This window comes from Rattus rattus, chromosome 5, assembly GCF_011064425.1.
Source record: "Rattus rattus isolate New Zealand chromosome 5, Rrattus_CSIRO_v1, whole genome shotgun sequence".
Taxonomy (NCBI): domain Eukaryota; kingdom Metazoa; phylum Chordata; class Mammalia; order Rodentia; family Muridae; genus Rattus; species Rattus rattus.
Window position 1 is genome coordinate 32,671,000 of NC_046158.1, and position 19,963 is coordinate 32,690,962.

General features: G+C 36.6%; 1 protein-coding gene across 1 annotated transcript in view; it reads left to right on the forward strand.

Moving 5' to 3' along the window:
• Galnt13 (polypeptide N-acetylgalactosaminyltransferase 13) overlaps positions 1-4,482 on the forward strand; it is a 629,326-nt gene extending 624,844 nt beyond the window's left edge. The window contains exon 13 of the mRNA XM_032903304.1: positions 3,315-4,482. Coding sequence (XP_032759195.1) covers positions 3,315-3,455 — 141 coding nt within the window. The 3' untranslated portion in view covers positions 3,456-4,482. The remainder of the gene's footprint in view (positions 1-3,314) is intronic.
• The last annotated feature ends 15,481 nt before the right edge of the window (positions 4,483-19,963 follow it).

A 19,963-nucleotide genomic window follows, 5' to 3' on the forward strand; every position in this document is an offset into this window, starting at 1 on the left:
TGATACTTGGGGCTTAAACATTTAATCTCATGAATCATGGACTGCTCTGGCAGGAGGCTTCTCTCAGCAGGAAAGCATGTGGTTGGCGGTTGTATCAGCACCATTTTTCCCATTTATTTATTCAATTTGTATCCCAATATCACCCACTCCAAGTACCTGCCTAACAGCTGTAGGCTTTGACTTTTCAAAACCTACTTTAATAAGGGATCTTACATGCTTCAACCTCCGTTCAAGTCACCACCCAAAAAAGGCCGTGCAAAAGAAAAGCTTATAGGAAACAAGGGTTTTGGACCTGCTTACAAATCGTTCTTTGGGGCTATGTTTTATTGTCAGCAGTCCAGTCCTCTAACAAAACACTAACATGAATCCATAGCAGCAATTCTATCCCAAAGAAACGGTGAGGCTCTGCCAATCTGCCTGAGTCCATGCAAGCATCAAGAAGCCACCAGAATATCGCCAGCTCTTTGTCGAGTTAAGCTCTCCATAGTTAGGACAAGAAAGATCAGCGATGCTATGGAATGCGAACCAATACAAAAAGAGTCATCAGCAAAACTAGTGATACAGAGCAAAGTGAACCTATGATAGAGCCTCTTCCCCCTGACTCTGTGGCCATATTTGTATTCTTTTTAGTCATCACTTGTTATCTCACATGGCTGTTTGAGTCAAACAGCCTTTTTCCTACATATGACAGTTTCCAAAGAAACCAGAAATTTCTACTTCACACAGACCTTCCTCCACCCCTTTCCCTTCTCCTCTGACAAGGGAGAGCACCCTACACACACATCATTTTGCCCTGGCACCTCATGTCACTGCAGGCTAGGCACAACCTTTCCATTGATGCCAGACAAGGCATGAAGAAGAATAAGATCCATAGACAGGCAACAGAGTCAGTGACAGAGCCCACTCTCGTTGGGGGATCCCTATGAAGACCAGGCTGTGTGTCTGTTACATATGTGCTCTGTTATGCTTGCAGACAGGAGCCTAATATAACTGTCCTCTGAGAGGTTCCAGCCAGCATCTGACGCAAACAAATGCAGAGATCTACAGCCAAACATTAGATGGAGCTTTGGAAGTCTTGTGGACCAGTTAGGGAAAGGATCATGAAACCCAGAGAAGATTAGGACTCTATTAAAAGACTAACAGTGTCAGCTAACCTGGACACTTGAGGGCTCCCAGAGGCTGAACCACAAACAAAAGAAAATACATGGGCTGGACCTCGGCCCCCTGCACATGTGTAGCAGATGTACAACCTCAGCACTTGATGCATCTTCTGGAAGTTACTTTTTCTACAGGTCACATTCTGGCACAAAGTTTTCGTATCTCCATCTGGCAGATGGAGAACCTACCTGTGCTGAATAGGCCTGTTGCCCAAACACAAAGTTAACAGTTTTATTGTTACTTGCTTTCGAAAGGTTTTGAGTTCATTGACTGAAGTTCAAATGTGTCAGCAGAGAAAGAGGAGATTTGTGAGCATTCTTAAAAGTAACTCAGATTTTTTTTTAATGAAGAATAAAAGTCTCCAGAATTTGGAGGCTTTCCCCCATACCTATAGCATGTAAAAGAGAAGAATTCACATTCAGGACGACTTGAGGCTGAAATGTCTGGCTTTGCAATGAATAGAGTTTTTTTAATTGGTCATTTGTTACCTTTGAAGCAATAGCGTTAAGCACTAATACATTTTTTTCAATGATATTTACATGCTGATCTAACAAAACAATACCAAATACAAAGGTCACAGCATGCATTATTTATATCATTAAAAGACTTACTCAATATAAATTTTAAAAATCTTTTCTTTATTCCAATATGATATAAGGTGAAATCATTCAACTACTGTAAAAGGTGATCAGACTACAATAAATTAATAGCAGTGCTATAAGTCAATGCGTGGTAAGCTACCCAATAAAAGCAAAGTCTGTTGTTTGCAGAAGGATCTGTTAGAAGCATGGGGTGGTAAGTGCTTCTTTGCAGAAGAAGGGACTTACGCTAACTCAGATTTGAGACAGAGAACGATTTTCTTTGTTGCTGTTCCTCTTGCCTACACTTTTGTTAAAAAGTAAAACAGTGGTTTTGTTTAGTTTTGTATCTGATATTCACACTGGTTAATAGTTAGATTTCCTGTCCTCCTCAGAGTAAACCAGTCATCATCTTGCTTTCTTGCTATCTTAGGCAATTTCTTTTTCACTTCACTGTTTCGACTAAAACTGGCTTGAAACTCTGTATTAAAAAATGATAACAAAGGCCCCAATCTTGACATCACCTTCTTTTTTAATCGCCTTGCCTTTTAATTTCCTGCCGAGGTCAGAGAGGCATCTTTCACAGCAGCCTGTCTGCTATTATATCTTTTCTTACAATAATGAAGTTACAGGTGTTTCTTTATATTTTTAGCATGCACACCCCCCAACATACCACAAAGAGTGAGAAAAGACTATAAAAAGAAGACTTTCCCCACTTTTCATTCTGCTAATTTGCAAAACCTAGTGTTTAAGATGTCAATTCCAAGACATGCTTGCACATCACCTCAAGTGTGTAATTAGTGTGTAATCACTCTAAGTTAGAGAACTATTCCAGTGATTCTAGGCATGGTGCACAAAATTAGTAATATATATGTGTATAATTTAATAGGTGTAAAGTATATTCCCTTAGAACATGCTGGAATGTGAAATCTCAGAAAGTAGTTCAATTACAGATAGAAACAAAAACTGTGTGATGATTAAGCACAATGCAATTATTAGAATTGTGAAGAAAAATACTATATCCTTTTTGTTTTTAATTTGATATTGATAAGTTTATAGATCCTTCAGTATGATTAGCATCCCATGAATGAAGACTAATCATCTGTGGCTTTAGAAATCATTGATCTACAGTTAATGTCTCAGATACTGTAGTTTAGTAGTTTTAATGGGAGCATCTCTAATCATTTATTTCTTTTGGTGCGTGTTCAACTTCTATGTTTATCAAATTGTTCATGACTAACATATGGTTATAAAATTAAGTTTCTTTATAAGTCTGTTAGTGTTTGTCACATCAATTAGACTTCAGGGTCATGAATATGCTTTTGACAAAGAGATCTGAATTTTCAGCAACGTGTAATAAATATCAGCCAATTTCATTTTCTTAACCAATCTTTAAATAGAGGTGTATTAGACAATGACACTGATTTATGGAAAAATTGTAAACATAATTTAGAGAAAGTTATACACAGTTTTGTTTAAAACGTCATATTTTTATACATTAAAATTATATAGATTATTTTTAAAGAGCAGCTTTCATCTAATGAACCAGTAATTACTGACTATGGTTATTTTTTACAGAGACTCACTTTGAGACATGCTAACAGTAACCAATGTCTTGATGAACCTTCTGAAGAAGACAAAATGGTGCCTACCATGCAAGACTGCAGTGGCAGCAGATCTCAACAATGGCTGCTGAGGAACATGACCTTGGGGACATGAAGATCTTTTTTCCCAAGGCGTGAAAGTCTCTACTCGTTTGTTTGTCCATTATTTCAGTTTGGTGAAAATCTTAACTTTGCTGAATTAAAAGTTTTAAAAATACTTTTAGTAATATAAAACACAGTTGTTTATAATTCATTTTTAGGAATGTTTATTTCCCTACTAAAAATTTGTATTTGATTGAAGAAGCACATAAAATATAAATAATAAGAAACTGTTATTAAACATTTCAATTGTTTGGGAAAAAACACACCTTGTATTTACTTTTAAAATGTCTTCATTAGCCTCTTGTCACAAGGTTACTTGGTATTGATTTATTTGGTGTTCTAACAATTAAAAGAGAGATCATGTAATGCCTTATACAATATAATAATTATGAAATATTAATGTAGCTTTATAAAACACTCTTTTTACAAAAGCTTTATGGGACCCTGGTTGAATTTCTATGCCAACAATTAGAACACATAAAAAAATCATTCCTGAGCATTGAATTCATCAAGCAACATATAAGGTACTAGGAAAAAAATTAAGTTAGTTATTAAATTTGTAAAATATAAAATCATCATACAAAATTGAAAAAAACAATTTAAATAATAATTTTAAATCAAATGATGTAAGGAATACATCGGGTATTGAGGACGACAAGAGCTATATAAACCACAAGAATTGCTGTGAGAGAATCTTCAATCCAAACAAGCTGAAGATGGTCTTGCTCTGAAACGTGATGTCAGGACCTCAATCCCCAATTACTCTCCGTTTCTGTAAGCTCTGCCTTTGTCTGTCACTCTAGAGGGTGAGATTTGTCACAGCCTACAGAACTGTAGGTGAAGGGTGACCTTTTAAGTTTACTTTTTAAACTTCTATCTCGTTTACTTCAGTCAGTTTTGTCATTGGCTCGTTGTATTTTACACAATGTATGACACTATCAAAATTTATTGCTATTCTATATAATCCAACAATGGTCACTGGGAAAATTCAAGTTACAAAAGTGATATGAATTAAACTACTAGACATGATTTTGCGTAAACTATGGCTCAGTCATAATTAGGACAATTTCATGTGTCATTTCCACTTAAAACCCCTTTGTTCACAGTGCATGAACTAAATATATGAAAAAGAAAAAAACTACCAATTCATGGGATGGTAGTAATTTTTTCTATTTGCTATCATTTTAGATGGTCGCGTAGTTATTGTACATGAACGTTTTGGTTGTTTATTTAGCAGCTGGAGGAAATCTATGAAATTGAAGATAGAAGATTCTCCAGAAACAGAAAATCCATTCTTTTGACCTTTTAGTTTAAATGATCTTCTAGAAAAAAATGCTAATTGGCCTGCTACACTTGCCTTCTCTCTCTACTCCCTCTTTCTATATCTTTCTCTGATTCTCTCCTCTGTGTCTGTTGTTTTCACCGTCTTTCTCTCTGTTTCTGTCTGTCTTTTCCACAAACAAACACAAGCATGCACAAACACACACACACACACACACACACACACACACACACACACACACACACACACACACCCCCTGAGCTGAGGTAGTATATTTACACTGTTTCAGTCTACCTACTTCAGTGGTCTTTCTCATCAGAACAAATGCATGTTTCACCTTTTGGATGCTCAAGTCAGAACTATGAAATTGAGAATTTAGGGGTTACCCACTTCGTTGGTGTTTGCCCCTCAACCAAGAGGACCTGATTCTGATTCCAAGCAAAATAACCACTAGATGTGGAGGATGTGCGTGTAACTCTAACACTGGGGAGGAAAAGAAAAAGAGAATCTCTTGAGTTTCCATGCCAACCAGTTTGTCTTAATGGACATGTTCCAGACCAAATGAGAGACCAAACATTGTCCCTAAAATCAAGTCATATCTTTCAAACTTTTCAAGCCTGTTCTAACAGTAGCTCACAGGCCTTATAAAACTGCCTGCTGTCAAAATTAACTAGGATCTTGGCCTGACACAAAATTTAAACTCGTTTGAAATTTTCATTTTAGAGTGTTTTGATACCAAGTATTGATTTTTGTAAATGACAATATTGTTGCGATGTAAAACGTTGGACAAATTGAGTTTAACTATCTCATAATTAACTTGATACCACATTTGACATAAAGCAGCAAAGGTACCACAACCAATGTGTGTTACTAATTCTTACCTTTTAAATCATAGGGAATATGCATATAAATATGATTATCTATTTATGCCAAGGCTTACCCAATGCTATACTTATTTTCATAATATAACAGTCATAGAGATACTGTTGTGTATGAATTTGTGTATTTCCCTGAATGCAATCTTCCCATTAATCCTCAAATCATTTCATAGCCATCATGCTTATATATTCAGACAAATACACTCCATAAACACATATATACATATCCTATACAGATGGATATGTACACACATACACAGAAACCTCTATGTTTCTTATCTCTTTCTGTCTTGCATTTCATTCCATTGTTCTGACTGCTAAGCAAGTTTCTGGTTTACTGTTGTTCTACTAGTCCCAAAGATGTCATTCAGTTTATTTCTTTAGGTCTCTATTCAAGCATTACATTTTCAGTACAAGAAACTCTTGTCCTTACTGCAATCTCTCACTCCTATCTCTCTAAGAACAAATCTAAGTTTACTCTTTTTGCTTAATTCAATTTCTTCTAGTCTCATACACCAACACACACTTGGGCATACAATTACATTTATTTATTGTTTTTGTTTTCAATGCCAGGACCACATCTTTGTTAAGTAAGCACACTACCACTGATCTACACACACACATTCACATAAATCCTTTTAAAGGCAGGGTCTATATTATTTTTGTCCATTGGCTATGTTCAGCTTCTTATGCTCTCTCTTGGCTTATTCTAACTACTACTCTTGAACTAATACACTTGAGAGTGTGTTCATGTTGTTAAGCAGCAGAGTATCATATGGTTCCATGTTTAAAATTTAAAGTGTCCAGTAATGTCTTTATAGAGACTTTCAGAGCATTGGTTCCAACTGTTAATTTTCCTTCTAATATCCTTGATATCAAAGTATGGACTCTATGTTGTCCTTTGTGTTAAAATCACCAGCTTTATGGAAATGAAATACAACATTTTATTAAAATCCTATTATAAGATATATTGCTTCACTTAACTAAAAATAATTATAGTTTCAGTGTTTTGGTTGTATTAGATTGACCACAGAAGGGCTAAGATTTTGAGTTGTAGAAAGAAGATAATTACATTCTTTTAAAATCATATTTATTTTCATGGTTTGATAATGACTATACAAAGTTTATTTTCAATGTAAAAATCTATTAACTAAAGATATTATAGAAATATTAAAACATTAAAGATGTTATACTATTAATTTCTATGTTTATATATAATAAAACTGAGCCATGGACATATACTATAGTTTTATCATAATCATAGAGTTACAAAACTATATGCCCAGGACTCCTAATACTACTGCCAAAAACATATAAGGTCACAATGATGGGGAAAAAAGCCTTTATTAAAAACTCATTATTAATTTCATTTGTTAAAAATGTTTAAATTAGTATTGTTTTTTTCATACTTTAATAAAATTTGTTCTATGAAATAAGACAACAGGTAAAAGGAGAAGACCTGCAGCAGAACAATAGAACACCCTACATCAGTGGGCAAGAAATTTGAGGAAGCAGTATCATGCCTCTTCAGCAGTAATTTATTGAACTCGGTTTTTTTTTGTTTGTTTGTTTTGATTTATTTTCTCTTTTATGTTTTCTTGTAATTCCTTTCAAGCTTCAAGTAAAGCTGACCTACAGCTTGCACAGAGTATTAGACCATCAATCCATATGAACACTGGGAGAGTTCTTTGTTTGAAGCTTTGTCAATTACAGAGAAACCAGCAAATATCGATCTCTAGGCTTCCCAGTGTCACTTTACTATAAACATATCATGCAAATTTCATTTTTTCTTTAGTTCTTAGAAACATCATAATAAATTTAAAAACCTAAGGGAAGGGAATGTAAACTGTTACAATAAAAATAACATAACCTTCTTTTAATGTTTTATTTTTAATTCATTGGAAGGATACAAATATAGTAGATTGCTTCAGCAAACTTCAGGATATTGGCTTGCTCCAACATAGATTGTTACTCCATTTAAGAAGTGGTTGAGCGTAATCATTGCATTGCATTTGCATCTTATCTATGGATTCAAGCTGTCATTTCAGAGTGGCCAAAATACAATGCATTCTTAAATTGCAGGTATAATGATTTGAAGAAATATAAAAAAAATTAAAGTCTTCAGCAAATGTGAATCATTGTCTGTGAGATGTTATTTTGTAGAACTAAGAACTCCTAGTCTTGACTGAGGGCCCAGTTTAGCTGAGCAGCAGGAATTCAACGGTATCAAGGCAGCTTGTGTTTCGGGATTTAGTTACTACCCACCATTATGTCAGATACGGGGTGAAAGCACTCAGCTATTCTTCTCTATAGCACAGGAACATCTGGTTTGACTGCACCATGTTCATAGTGGTATCAAGCATGATATACTGTACAAAGCTAAGGTGTTGGATAAGCTCTAGCAATGTGTTTGAAACTAGTTGGTAGAGATTCATTCCCCCAGGTTTTGTTTTAAAGTGTTTAATACATTCTAAAGAAATTTTTTTCATTGAATCTGCATTCAAAAATTCCCCCTGAGAAAGAAGTGATGCAATACGGTCTTTTGTCAATAAATGTACTCAAGATGAGGACCACTTCTGTGATAATTGGCTCATTATGTACAGTAATGCTTTACTGCCATTGCTAATAGGGTACAATGAATCATTCTCCCATGTTGGGTGAATTAGAATAAAAAAAAATCGAGAGGGTTCCATCTCAAATATAACTGGTTAAAAAGTGAATTTTTCATTCTGTATTCAGTTGGTGAGGTTAAAAACTTAAAGATACTAACCTTTGTTCCTGGTGTACCTACAGCTAAAAATAGCTCAGGAGAGAAACCAGAATCCATAGTCACAAGACTTTCTTTGAGTGGGGTAGAGACCTTCTCTTTTTAAAATCAGTGTGTCAAAGATAAAGAACACAATCTCAAAAATGTTTAGACATGCTCAGTGCAGTCTTTAACATTTATAACAGTAGAATGTGCATAAAGATTTAAACATTTTAAGTGTTGTAAGCATTACTAAATGATATAATTGTTCTTTTTCTGTAAATTTAAATATTTATACATTTTTGTAGAATTAAAGTATGCCAATTTAGTTTTCCTTTTGGTATATGTTGTCTTCTTTCAAAATAAATTTTGCTAGTATTTCAAACAGATAATTTTAGTATTCCATGATTATGTTTTATTTTATAAAAGAGTGATTATTTATAACCATTTCTAGGCAGCAAGAAAGTCTTGTTAACCCAATATAATCTTATAGCCAAATATGTAAAACAGAAGCATTTAAATGTGAGATATATATATATATGTAAAATTTTCTTGTGAGATGATTAGAGATTGACTCTTTCAGCTCTGTAAAAATGATTAAAAGAAGTTAACATGCTTTCAAATACATGAGAATACTTGTTTTCAGGTCATACCTAGATTCCAGATTCTGATGCTGGAATCCTGAAACGGTCCCTTGGCCAGTGGAGGACTTTTGCACAGCATATCACAGCAAGATTCAGAGCCACAATCCAGAAAAAAATATAAAAGGGGAAAAGAACAAACAGAAGAAAGAAACTGGGAGGTATAGCGAAAAAGATAGAGGGAGGGGGAAACTCCAGTCTTTTATTTTTTTTCAAACTTAGAGCTGAATTATTTATTTTTTAAATTATTGTTTTTACATTCCAGTCGTTGCCCCCTTCCAGTTCCCACTCCCACAGTTATTCATCCCATTCAGCCCCTCTTGCCTCTGACAGGGTGCTCCGACCCCTATCAGGCTTCCCCCTTTACTGGGGCTTCAAGTCTCCCCAGAATTAAGAGCATCCTTTCCCACTGAGGCCAGACCAGGCAGATTTCTGCTATATATGTGCCAGCAGCCCCAAACTGGCCCGTGTATGCTCCTAGTTGGTGACTCAGTCTTAGAGAGCTCCTTGGGGCCTGGCTTCGTTGAGATTGATGATCTTGCTATGGGGTTGCTCTCAACTTCGGCTTCTTAAGTCTTTCCCCTAGTTCAACCATAGGTGTTCCTGACTTTAGTCCAATGTTTGCGTGTAAGAATGTGCATCTTGTTCACTCAACTACTGGTAGAACTCTCAGAGAATAGCCAGGTCAGAGTCCTGTTTGTAAGCACATTGTAGCATCAGTAAGAATGTCAGCCTTTGGTGCTCACACCATGCGATGGATCCCAAGTTGGGCTAGTCATTGGACCTCCTTTCATTCAGCCTCTTCTCCATGTTTGTCCCTATAGATCCCTTAGCAGGAACAATTATGGGTCAGAAATTTTGGCTGTGAGTTAGTAACCCAGTCCCTCCACTTGAGGCCCTGTCTATCTACTGGAGGTGGACTCTTCAATTCCCTCTCCCGAATGTTGGGCATTTTGGCTAAGGTCACCCACTTTGAGTCCTGAGACTGTCGCACTTTCTGGATCTCTGGTACTTTCTAGAGGGTCCCTTAGCCTCTCACCCCTGAGACTGCTTATTTCCATTCATTCTCCTGGCCCTCTGGGTTTCTCTCTTGTTTTGACCCCCAAACCTGATCTTGCTCCCCTTTCCCTCCGCCCCTCTCCCACCCAAACTCCTCCCTCTCTCTGCCTCCCATGATTATTTCATTCTCTCTTCTAAGTGGGATTGAAGCATCCTCACTGGGGCCTTTCTTGTTACACTTCATAAGGTCTGTTGGTTGTATCTTAGGTAATCTGTATATTTTGACTAATATCCACTTATCAGTGAATACATAACATGCATGTGCTTGGGTCTGAGTTACCTCACTCGGGAGGATAATTTCTAGTTCTAATTAATTTGCCTGCCAAATTCATGGTGTCCTCACTTTTAGTAGCTGAATAGTATTCCATTTTTTAAATGAACCACACTTTCTATATCTGAATTATTTTAAAGTTTAAAAACTGCTTATATTTTAAAAGTTCACAACAATGATTAAGTTAGTAAAAATAAATACAATGGACCAAGTACTACTAAGGTACTTTTATCCGGACATTAGTTCAATTCTCAAAATTGTCTCTATTTTTTTCTTTCACTGTGTTATTTAATTTTAAATACTTTTTAGATTTATTCAACATTTTACAATGTTTACAAGTTTCATTCTGTGACAATGATTACTATCATAATGTGATAGTATAACTAATAATAAAGTAAGGTTTTCTACTATTTTATGATCAAATTGAGAGATCATGAGTTATAAAATTTCTAAAAGCTAGCCATGATTCATGGGTATAAGGAAATCAATTATGCTTCTGATAATACCAAATGTACCAGTAAAGAGAAATCAATACCTTTCACAAATATGAATTTCTCATAAAGGTAATTTAGCTGTGGAATTGAGTAACACATATCTCACATTATCTTTACATAGTTCCGTTGTTTCTGTTTAACTGTGGTTTTCTTTTCTTTTAAAAGAATCTATGATGTAATTTGCTCAACTATTGGACGTGGAAGTTAATAGAAATTCCATTAGTTTCAACCATATATTTCATTAATTCAAGTTCAAGTAAAAATAGAAATTAATAACTTTCAAACATATATGAAAAGACAAGAAATGCATGGTGTATGATATGGAAACAAATTTCTGCCTACACTAGAAAGCATAATGAAAAGAGGGCAAGGAAATGGCTCTCCGCAAAATTTCTACTAGGTCAGAATACAATATTTCTTACTGAACATTGACAAGTGCAATTATTTTATCAACACAAAACCTGCCTTGGTCTGAGTGGCAATAAGGATAAGCTGCAATCCTGGATCACTGCACAATGTGTAAGGCACATGAACGCTCAGAGAGCCTTTCATCCTCAGCCATCCTTATAACCTATATAATTTTGGAAGGGTGTTCAAATGCATGTCGCACATGTGAGAGGCTTGTGAAGCTGAAACATTTCAGAGACTTCCTGAGTCTTGTGAGTTGTGTATTTCTGTTGTCTTAAAGATCTGTTTTCCATATTCCTAAATATTAACTTTTTTAGGATGGAATAATCTGACTTGGGGGAACTTCTGGATAATTTTACATTATACACACACACACACACACACACACACACACACACACACACACACACACACACACACACACACGCGCGCGCTCTGGTCTTAACTACTTTAATAATTCCATTTTAAATGATCCAGTGCATTAACACATTAACTGACATTAGCTCATTAACTGACAGCCATCTTGAACATTCATTAGTTCTCAGTAAATATAAAGGGCATAGATTTTCTAATTTACTCACGGAATATCACTTCTTGGATATATGGAAGTGACAGCAGAGGGCAGGGTGCTCCTTTACTAAATCAGCAGATTTTGTTGTTTTTGTTGTTGTTGCTGTTGTTGTTGTTGTTATTTTGTGTAAGGGCATGGCATTGCATTTCTAAATATCCCTGGGTGCTTAAGTCAGTGAAACCGCATTATCTGGCTAAGGATTTGACAAAGGACTATCTTACCTCATGCTGTTCTGCACTTGATGGAGGAAACAGTGTCCTCTTCTGCTCAAAGGAAATAGTAAAAGCTTTCTGCTGACCTGTTTACTTTCTGAAATAATGATCCTCTTTCTACCTTGCCTAGGATATTTTGCACCACTCTTTTTCTATGAGCATCACACAATGAGTGGCTACCTGTGAGAAGACTGGATTGCTGCATACAGGAAGTCCTTCAGTTTTGAAAAGTAAAATCCAAGCAAACACTTAATGATCTGAAATAGGTTTTAAATGTCTCTAGGAGATAACACATTGCCTTGTTATGTTAATCATGCTTTATATCCCATGGGGTAGCTTAGTTAAGGTGGAGGCTTTCAGACCAGCTTGTGCAATGTATAAAGGCCAGAATTCTAATAACCTTCATTGAGATGAATGAGATTTATGCTTTCTGATACTGAGACCGAAGCTGGATTTCTTTATGTTCATATGCAATATTTGCCTTCAAACTATACAATAAGTGAAATTAAATATTTGTATATATATCTAGGATCTCAAGTGGATACGTGGAGAAATATCTTCACAGTATCCATTCATATGGACTAAAGTAAGTCGTAGATGAATTTCTGTCACACACTTACCTCTCCATAATTCTGGTTTCCAGTGGACTACTATCTCTTCACTTGGATCCACTTTACATTTCCTCCTACATTAGTGTTTCCCATAATGTGATTCCCCCTGGCCACTGAATCTTTTAATTTGAAATATTATTGGCGTGTGGAAGTTGGTGCTCTTCTCTATTGGTACTCACTGGTTGACCTTTCTAAAACCATAGACTCCAAAACTTCTGCCATTCCGGTAACTGACAGACGTTATTTCCCAATTTAGAACATTTTTGTTGTTCAATAACTAGTAGATGTTTTAGTAAGACTCAAACAGAATTGATCCCATTCCTACTGCTCATAACAGTGCTCAGAAGGCCTTGCCTAAATTGGCCCTGCTAACTCCAATTCCTTAGGATGTTTCCAATTTACTTCATCTCCTCACACTCTCCTTAATATTTCTTTGGCTATGCTCTTGCTTTAGGGGCTCACCTTAGAATGCTAATTCCTCCATATGCTTGTACTAATGCTTTAATGTAGAACACTTAACATAGAACAATTTAAATCACAGTAAGCTCCCCCAAAATACCCTTTCTATTTCTGTAACCTTTCTCCAACCCTCCTCCAGTTATGTGACCATAGTCTTACAACTACACATTATATTTTACATTACATTTCTGTGGCTTACATATTACACAGTTTAATAATTTATGATTTTCACAGTTTAGTTGTTTATTTGCCATTCTCTGGAAATATCTGTTCCTACTAAGAAACAGTCACATAAATATGAGATAACTAGAAATTTGACAAGCATTTTATTGTGGTATATTACAAACATGAAGAATAATGTGGTACATCCCAGTTGGGTTTAAATGTATTTGGTTTCTCCTTATGTAGCTAATATACTGTCTTTTATGGTGGAGGTGGACAAGGGGGTGGAGACAGAAAGAAAAAAATTTTAGGTCTTGCTTTCTGTTCTCCGTGTTGATCCATTTAAACCTCCTCTTCATTCTTTAAATGTGCTCCTGTTAAAAAGATTTTACTCTTTCCTCATGACAAAACTATTAATTTTTAGGAGAGTGCATGTACTTATAACTTGAGAGAACTCCATAATTACATGAGTATTAGAGTAATTAAATTTGATATGACCCAGATGGGCATTTTCCTCTAATAGGAGCCTGGTCTTTTGAGATAGGATAATGAAATGTTAGCATGACAACCCAGCTGAAGATGAGATCAACCCGAGAATGATAAAATAATATTTGCAATCAAAGATGAACCTAATTTGTGCAGATCTACTGTAGTTGCTTCTTAAATCTTACTTCTGAAAACATCATATGTACTGCATATAATGATTATGATCCATTTAAGACTATGTAGTATAAATATATACATTTCAAGTTTAAAATATTGATTGTGCATTTTTCTGCTATACTCTAAAGTCTAGCTTTTATTTTTTTTTTTTGTCTCACTTTCAGAAGGACTGAGAGAGGAGCTTATCTCTTCTAAGTTTCTGTGATAGGTAGTGTATACTATCTGTTTACTATACCAGATTTTGATCTTACATCTACTAAAAGGAGGTCCAAGAGGAGCTATCCTCTGGATTCTTTAGACAAGACACAAGAGTACCTGTTTCTACTACCTGAACTGTTGGGACAGATACTGAAATCTAAGGACTGATAATTGCATCTGACAGAAATCACTTACATTAACAACCAATCTGCTAGAAAGCCATTTGCATTTAGGTAAACATTCAGGTCAGGTTTATCTATTTTTAAATAGATCCCGATTCATAGTACTATCCTACAATTAGAATGTTTTGAGAGCAGTAATAATTATGAAGCCACTTGGGTTTGCTTTTCATTTATATGAACCATTTAGCAGCTGAACTAAAATGAGCTAAAGTCTCCTAACCCCATTAGTCAACAGTGGCCACTTCCTGCAGTCCTTGGAAGGCTCCGATGAGAACTACCCATGATTCATGTAAAGGACTTATCTATCACTGCATTTTCATATGAATCAGTCATATGATCTGTTTCTCCATGTACAAGAATAGCTGACACGTAGAAAGTACCAAGTGATATGTTTCTTTTGGCTCCCTCATTTTCCTACTATCATCTGTTTTGTACTGCACAGTCAATCTAGAGCTCCTGTATTTTGTTCCTGTATGTGTAAAGTTTAAACTACAGTGCCCTGAGGAAAAGGTGTTTTTTTATGAAAAACAGCACATTAGAGGTATTTGTATATTGATATTTTCATTTAGTCCATTTTTAGTTTCAGGAATCACATTTCAAACTCCCACTACGTATTAGCAATATATAAAATAACCATTTAATTTCCCATTGTGATTTAGTAATATATCTTCGCATATAAAATTTCAGACTATCTACATAGCAAATCACCAAATTAAAAACATTTGCTAATGTATGAGTACTACATCTTAGGTACAGTTTTACCTTGAAATTCATATTGGGTTGCAAACAAATGTTACATCACCTTAAAACGGTAAAACTTCAACCATAGTACCCTGAATTATTACCAAAGGCTCAGCATAAATACACTTTCCCTTTGGGTTAGTGAGAGCTGTGAGTTATTTTCTAAGCAGCAAGGATCAATTATTATGCGATACCATATCTACTGTCAACACCTTAAAAATTAGAGAAAAATGAAGGCAGCCATGTGTTTTCATTTTTACTAATTCAATGCAGATTAATGAGCCATGCTTTTTAAAGAGCAAAGGAGGCCCAATGAAAAAGAAGTAGAAAATATCTGTACTGGATATTTACCCTGCCCTGATATTTTGATATCATTTTACCTCTTCAATCGTAACCTGCTCTATGTATAACATATACCAACTTGAAATTCACAATTACAAAGGCAATGTCTTTCTGCCCCTTGTGGATAAGAGCTGAAGCAATGAAAATTAGGTTTACGGGAAAATAACTTGGAAAATGAGAGAATTTTGCAAAAAGAAATGTTAATAACATTTTAAACTCTTTTATTTCTTTATTTTCCATTTGCTTCACTTACTTTTATTGCATATAAAATATTTTCTTAATTTAATTAATTTTTTTTTTACTTTTTCGCTTTACATCCTGCTCACTGTCCCCCTCCCAGACTCCCTCTCACAATCCTTCCCCCATTCCCCATCTCTTTCTCCTCTGGGCAGGTGGGGCCCCCTGGGTAATCCCTAACTGTGTCACTTCAAGTCTCTGCAAGGCTAGGCACTTCCTCTCAAAATATTTAAACGTTTTTTTGTCTTACGTAATGTAACAAAGCTAATGCAGCTAATAAATCTTATTTTTTTAATTTTTAAAATGTATTTACTTTACCTCCACATTGCTGCCCCCACTCTTGGTCTCCCCTCCCACAACCTTTTCTCCAATCCTCCTCCCATTCTCCTCTGAGAATGAGGAGGCCACCCTGGGTATTCCCCAACCCTGGTACATCAGGTCTCTGTGAGGCTAGGTACAGTCTTTCCCACTGAAGTGAGTAAAGGCAGCCCAGCTAGAAAAGCTTAACCCACAGAAAGGCAACAGCTTTTGGGCTAGGTCCCACTCCAGCTGTTTGGGACCAACTCATAGGCCCAGATGCACAGCTGCTGTATATGGTGGTGGGGGAAGGGCACTGGTAAGTTCTTTCGTTGGTCATTCGTCTCTGAGAGCCCTAAGGATTCAGGTTAGTTGACTCTTAGTTTTCCTACAGCGTTCCTATGGAGCCCTCATTTCTTCTCCTAACTCTTTTTTTTTTTAAAGATTTATTCATTTATTATATGTAAGTACACTGTAGCTGTCTTCAGACACACCAGAAGAGGACATCGGATCTCTTTACAGATGGTTATGAGCCACCATGTGGTTGCTGGGAATTGAACTCAGGACCTCTGGAAGAGTAGTCGGGTGCTCTTAACCGCTGAGCCATCTCTCCAGCCCCCTTCTCCTAACTCTTACTAGCTCCATTCACAATTTGTTTGTGGGTCTCTGCATCTGTCTGAGTCAGTTGCTGGGTGGAGTCTCTCAGGAGACAACATGCTCCAGTCTGCAAGCATAGCAGAGTATCATTGATAGTATCAGAAACTGGTACTTGCCAATGGGATGTGTCTAAAGCTGGGCTGCTAATTGCTTGACCATTCCTTCAGTCTCTGCTCCATTCTCTGGCTCTGCATTTCTTTTAGGCAAGATACATTTTATGTCAAAAGTTTTGTTGGTAGGTTGGTGTTTCTGTCTCTCCACTTGGGTTCTTGTTTGTCTACAGGAGATGGCTTCTTGGGTTTTCATGGCCTCAATGCTGTAAGTCACAGCCAAGGTCTTAATAAAAACAAAATCAACCTTAACGATTGAAACCATATGCATAGCCTACAAAAGGTTGTCATTTTGCTAACAGAATGCACTAAAATCAAGCACGATTCATTAGCATAATGCCTTATGCTATATTACAGTTAAAAGTATAATTTAACAAAGGCATTTTACCATTAAAAATCCTTTACAAGCATACAGTAAAAGAAATCTTGTTCCCAATTGCTATTCTGAAACCTGATTGCTTGACTATTTGATGGTGATTAGATAGGTAGACAGCAAGAAAGTCTCCAAAACTTATAATTTTAATTTATTTCATGAATTTCTGCTGTTGTATCTAGTATTAGCTACTATTAAGTAAGAGATCTCTAAAGTAAAGCTTAGAATAAAAGAATCTTTTTTTTTAAATTCATTCACTTATTATATATAAGTACACTGTAGCTCTCTCCAGATACACCAGAAGAAGGCATCAGATCTCATTACAGGTGGTTGTGAGCCACCATGTGGTTGCTGGGAATTGAACTCAGGACCTCTGGAAGAGTAGTCGGGTGCTCTTAACCGCTGAGCCATCTCTCCAGCCCAAAGAATCTTATAGTAAAAGAATTTCCTATGTTGATGGTCTTTGAAACTATACTTGGTTCAAGCTTTAATCACAAAACTTCTCAGTTATAGAAAGTATGTTAAAATAAAATTATGCAAATCAAGTAACTGTCTCAAAGTGACCATAAGAGGAATCACATGACAAGCATACAGCACCAATGAAGCCCTTGACAGATAATATTTTATGGCCAACTCTCAAACACTCACCTTCACTATCTCCCTCTTCTGATGTAAGTGTAGACTAAACCCCAATCTACCAGATGAGCCAAACATTAAAAACTTTGAAGCAAATATATTGATTGCCATGGGGAAATAATAGGTATGAGGCCAATTAGATTTCTTTTCTATATCTTTATTATATAAAACTGATAGAAAATATTGCCATATCCTTTCAGAGTTAATTAAAAGATAAGGCTTATTATCCTTTGTAGGGCTTTTTTGTGGAAAGATATTGTGTAAATTTGGTTTTGTCATGGAATATTTTGGTTTCTCCATCTATGTTAATTGAGAGTTTTGCTGGATTTGGTAGCCTGGGCTGGCATTTGGGTTCTCTTAGGGTCTGTATGACATCTGCCCAGGACTTTCTGGCATTCGTAGTCTCTGGGGAGAACTCTGGTGTCATTCTGATAGGTCTGCCTTTCTGCCTTTACTTGATCCTTTACTTTTTTTTTTTTTTTTTTTTTTTTTTTTTTTTTTTTTTTTTTTTTTTTTTTTTTTTTTTTTGTGTTTTGACTATTATGTGATGGGAAAGGAATTTCTTTTCTGGTCCAAGTCTTTTATAGTTTGTAGGCTTCTTGTATGTTCATGAGCATCTCTTTCTTTAAGTTAGGGAAGTTTTCTTCTATAATTTTATTGAACATATTTACTGGCCCATTAAGTTGGGAATCTTCATTCTCTCTTTTTTTTTTTTCTCCATCTTTATTAACTTGTATATTTCTTATTTTCATTTCAATTGTTATTCCCTTTCCCGTTTTCCAGACCAACATCACCATAACCCCTCCCCTTCCCCTTCTATATGGGTGTCCCCCTCCCCATCCTCCCCCCATTACTGCCCTCCCCCCAACAATTACATTCACTGGGGGTTCAGTCTTGACAGGACCAAGGGCTTCCCCTTCCATTGGTGCTCTTACTAGGCTATTCACTGCTACCTATGAGGTTGGAGCCCAGGGTCAGTCCATGTATAGCCTTTGGGTAGTGACTTAGTCCCTGGAAGCTCTGGTTGGTTGGCATTGTTGTTCATAAGGGGTCTCGAGCCCCTTCAACTTTCAGTCCTTTCTCTGATTCCTTCAACAGGGGTCCCGTTCTCAGTTCAGTGGTTTGCTGCTGGCATTCGCCTCTGTATTTGCTGAATTCTGGCTGTGTCTCTCAGGAGAGATCTACGTCCGGTTCCTGTCAGCCTGCACTTCTTTGCTTCATCCATCTTCTCTGGTTTGGTGGCTGTATATGTACGGGCCACATGTGGCACTCTTTTCTATACTTATTATTCCTAGGTTTGGTCTTCTCACTGTATCCTGGACTTCCTGGATGTTTTGGGTTAGGAGCTTTTTGCATTTTGCATTTTCTTTGACAGTTGTGTCAATGTTTTCTATGGTATCTTCTGCATCTAAGATTCTCTTCTATCTTTTCCTGATCTAGTTCATAGGTTTTCTATCTCCAAAATTGTCTCCTTTTGTGATTTCTTTATTGTTTCTATTTTCAAAACCACCATCCTGGATGGTTTTTCTAATTTCTTTACCTGTTTGTTTGTGTTCTCCTGTATTTTTAAGGGAGTTATTCATGTCATTCTTAAAGTCCTTTAGCATCATCATGAGATGTGATTTTAACTCTGAATCATGCTTCTCAGATGTGATGAGTTATCCAGGACTTGCTGCAGTGGAGTAACTGAGTTCTGATGATGCCAAGTAGCCTTGGTTTCTGTTGCTTATGTCCTTGTGTTTGCATCTCACCTTCTGGTTATCTCTATTGCCTGCCCTAGCTGTATCTGATTGGAGCCTGTCCTTCTTGTGATCTTGGTTATGTCAGAGCTCCTCAGAGTCCAGATGTCTTTATGATCCTTTATGATTCTGAGAGTGTCAGAGCTCCTAGGAGTCAAGCTGCCTCTGAGATACTGAAGTCCTCCTATGACCAAGCTCCTGAGGTCCTCTTGTGTGAACGCTCCTGGGAGTCAAGCTTTCTCTGGGTGTTGCAGGAGTGAGTTGGGGGAGACCAGAGCCCTGAGTTTGCTCCAGGCACAGATACAAGCTGGAAGGAACTTGTGCCTTTGGGTAGGCAGGGGTTTGTGTTTCCCTAGTTCCTATATGGGTCCCAGTTATGCTGGGTGTTGGGGAAAAATTGTCATCTCAACTGTGTCCTTGAGTGTTTCAGAGCTCCAGTGCTCTTGGGTATGTACCATCTCCTGGGAGTCGAGCTTCCTCTGTGCTCCTGTGATCCTGTGATCCTGGTAGTGTTAGAGTACCTGGGTGATGACTCTCTAGGTGTTCTGGGAA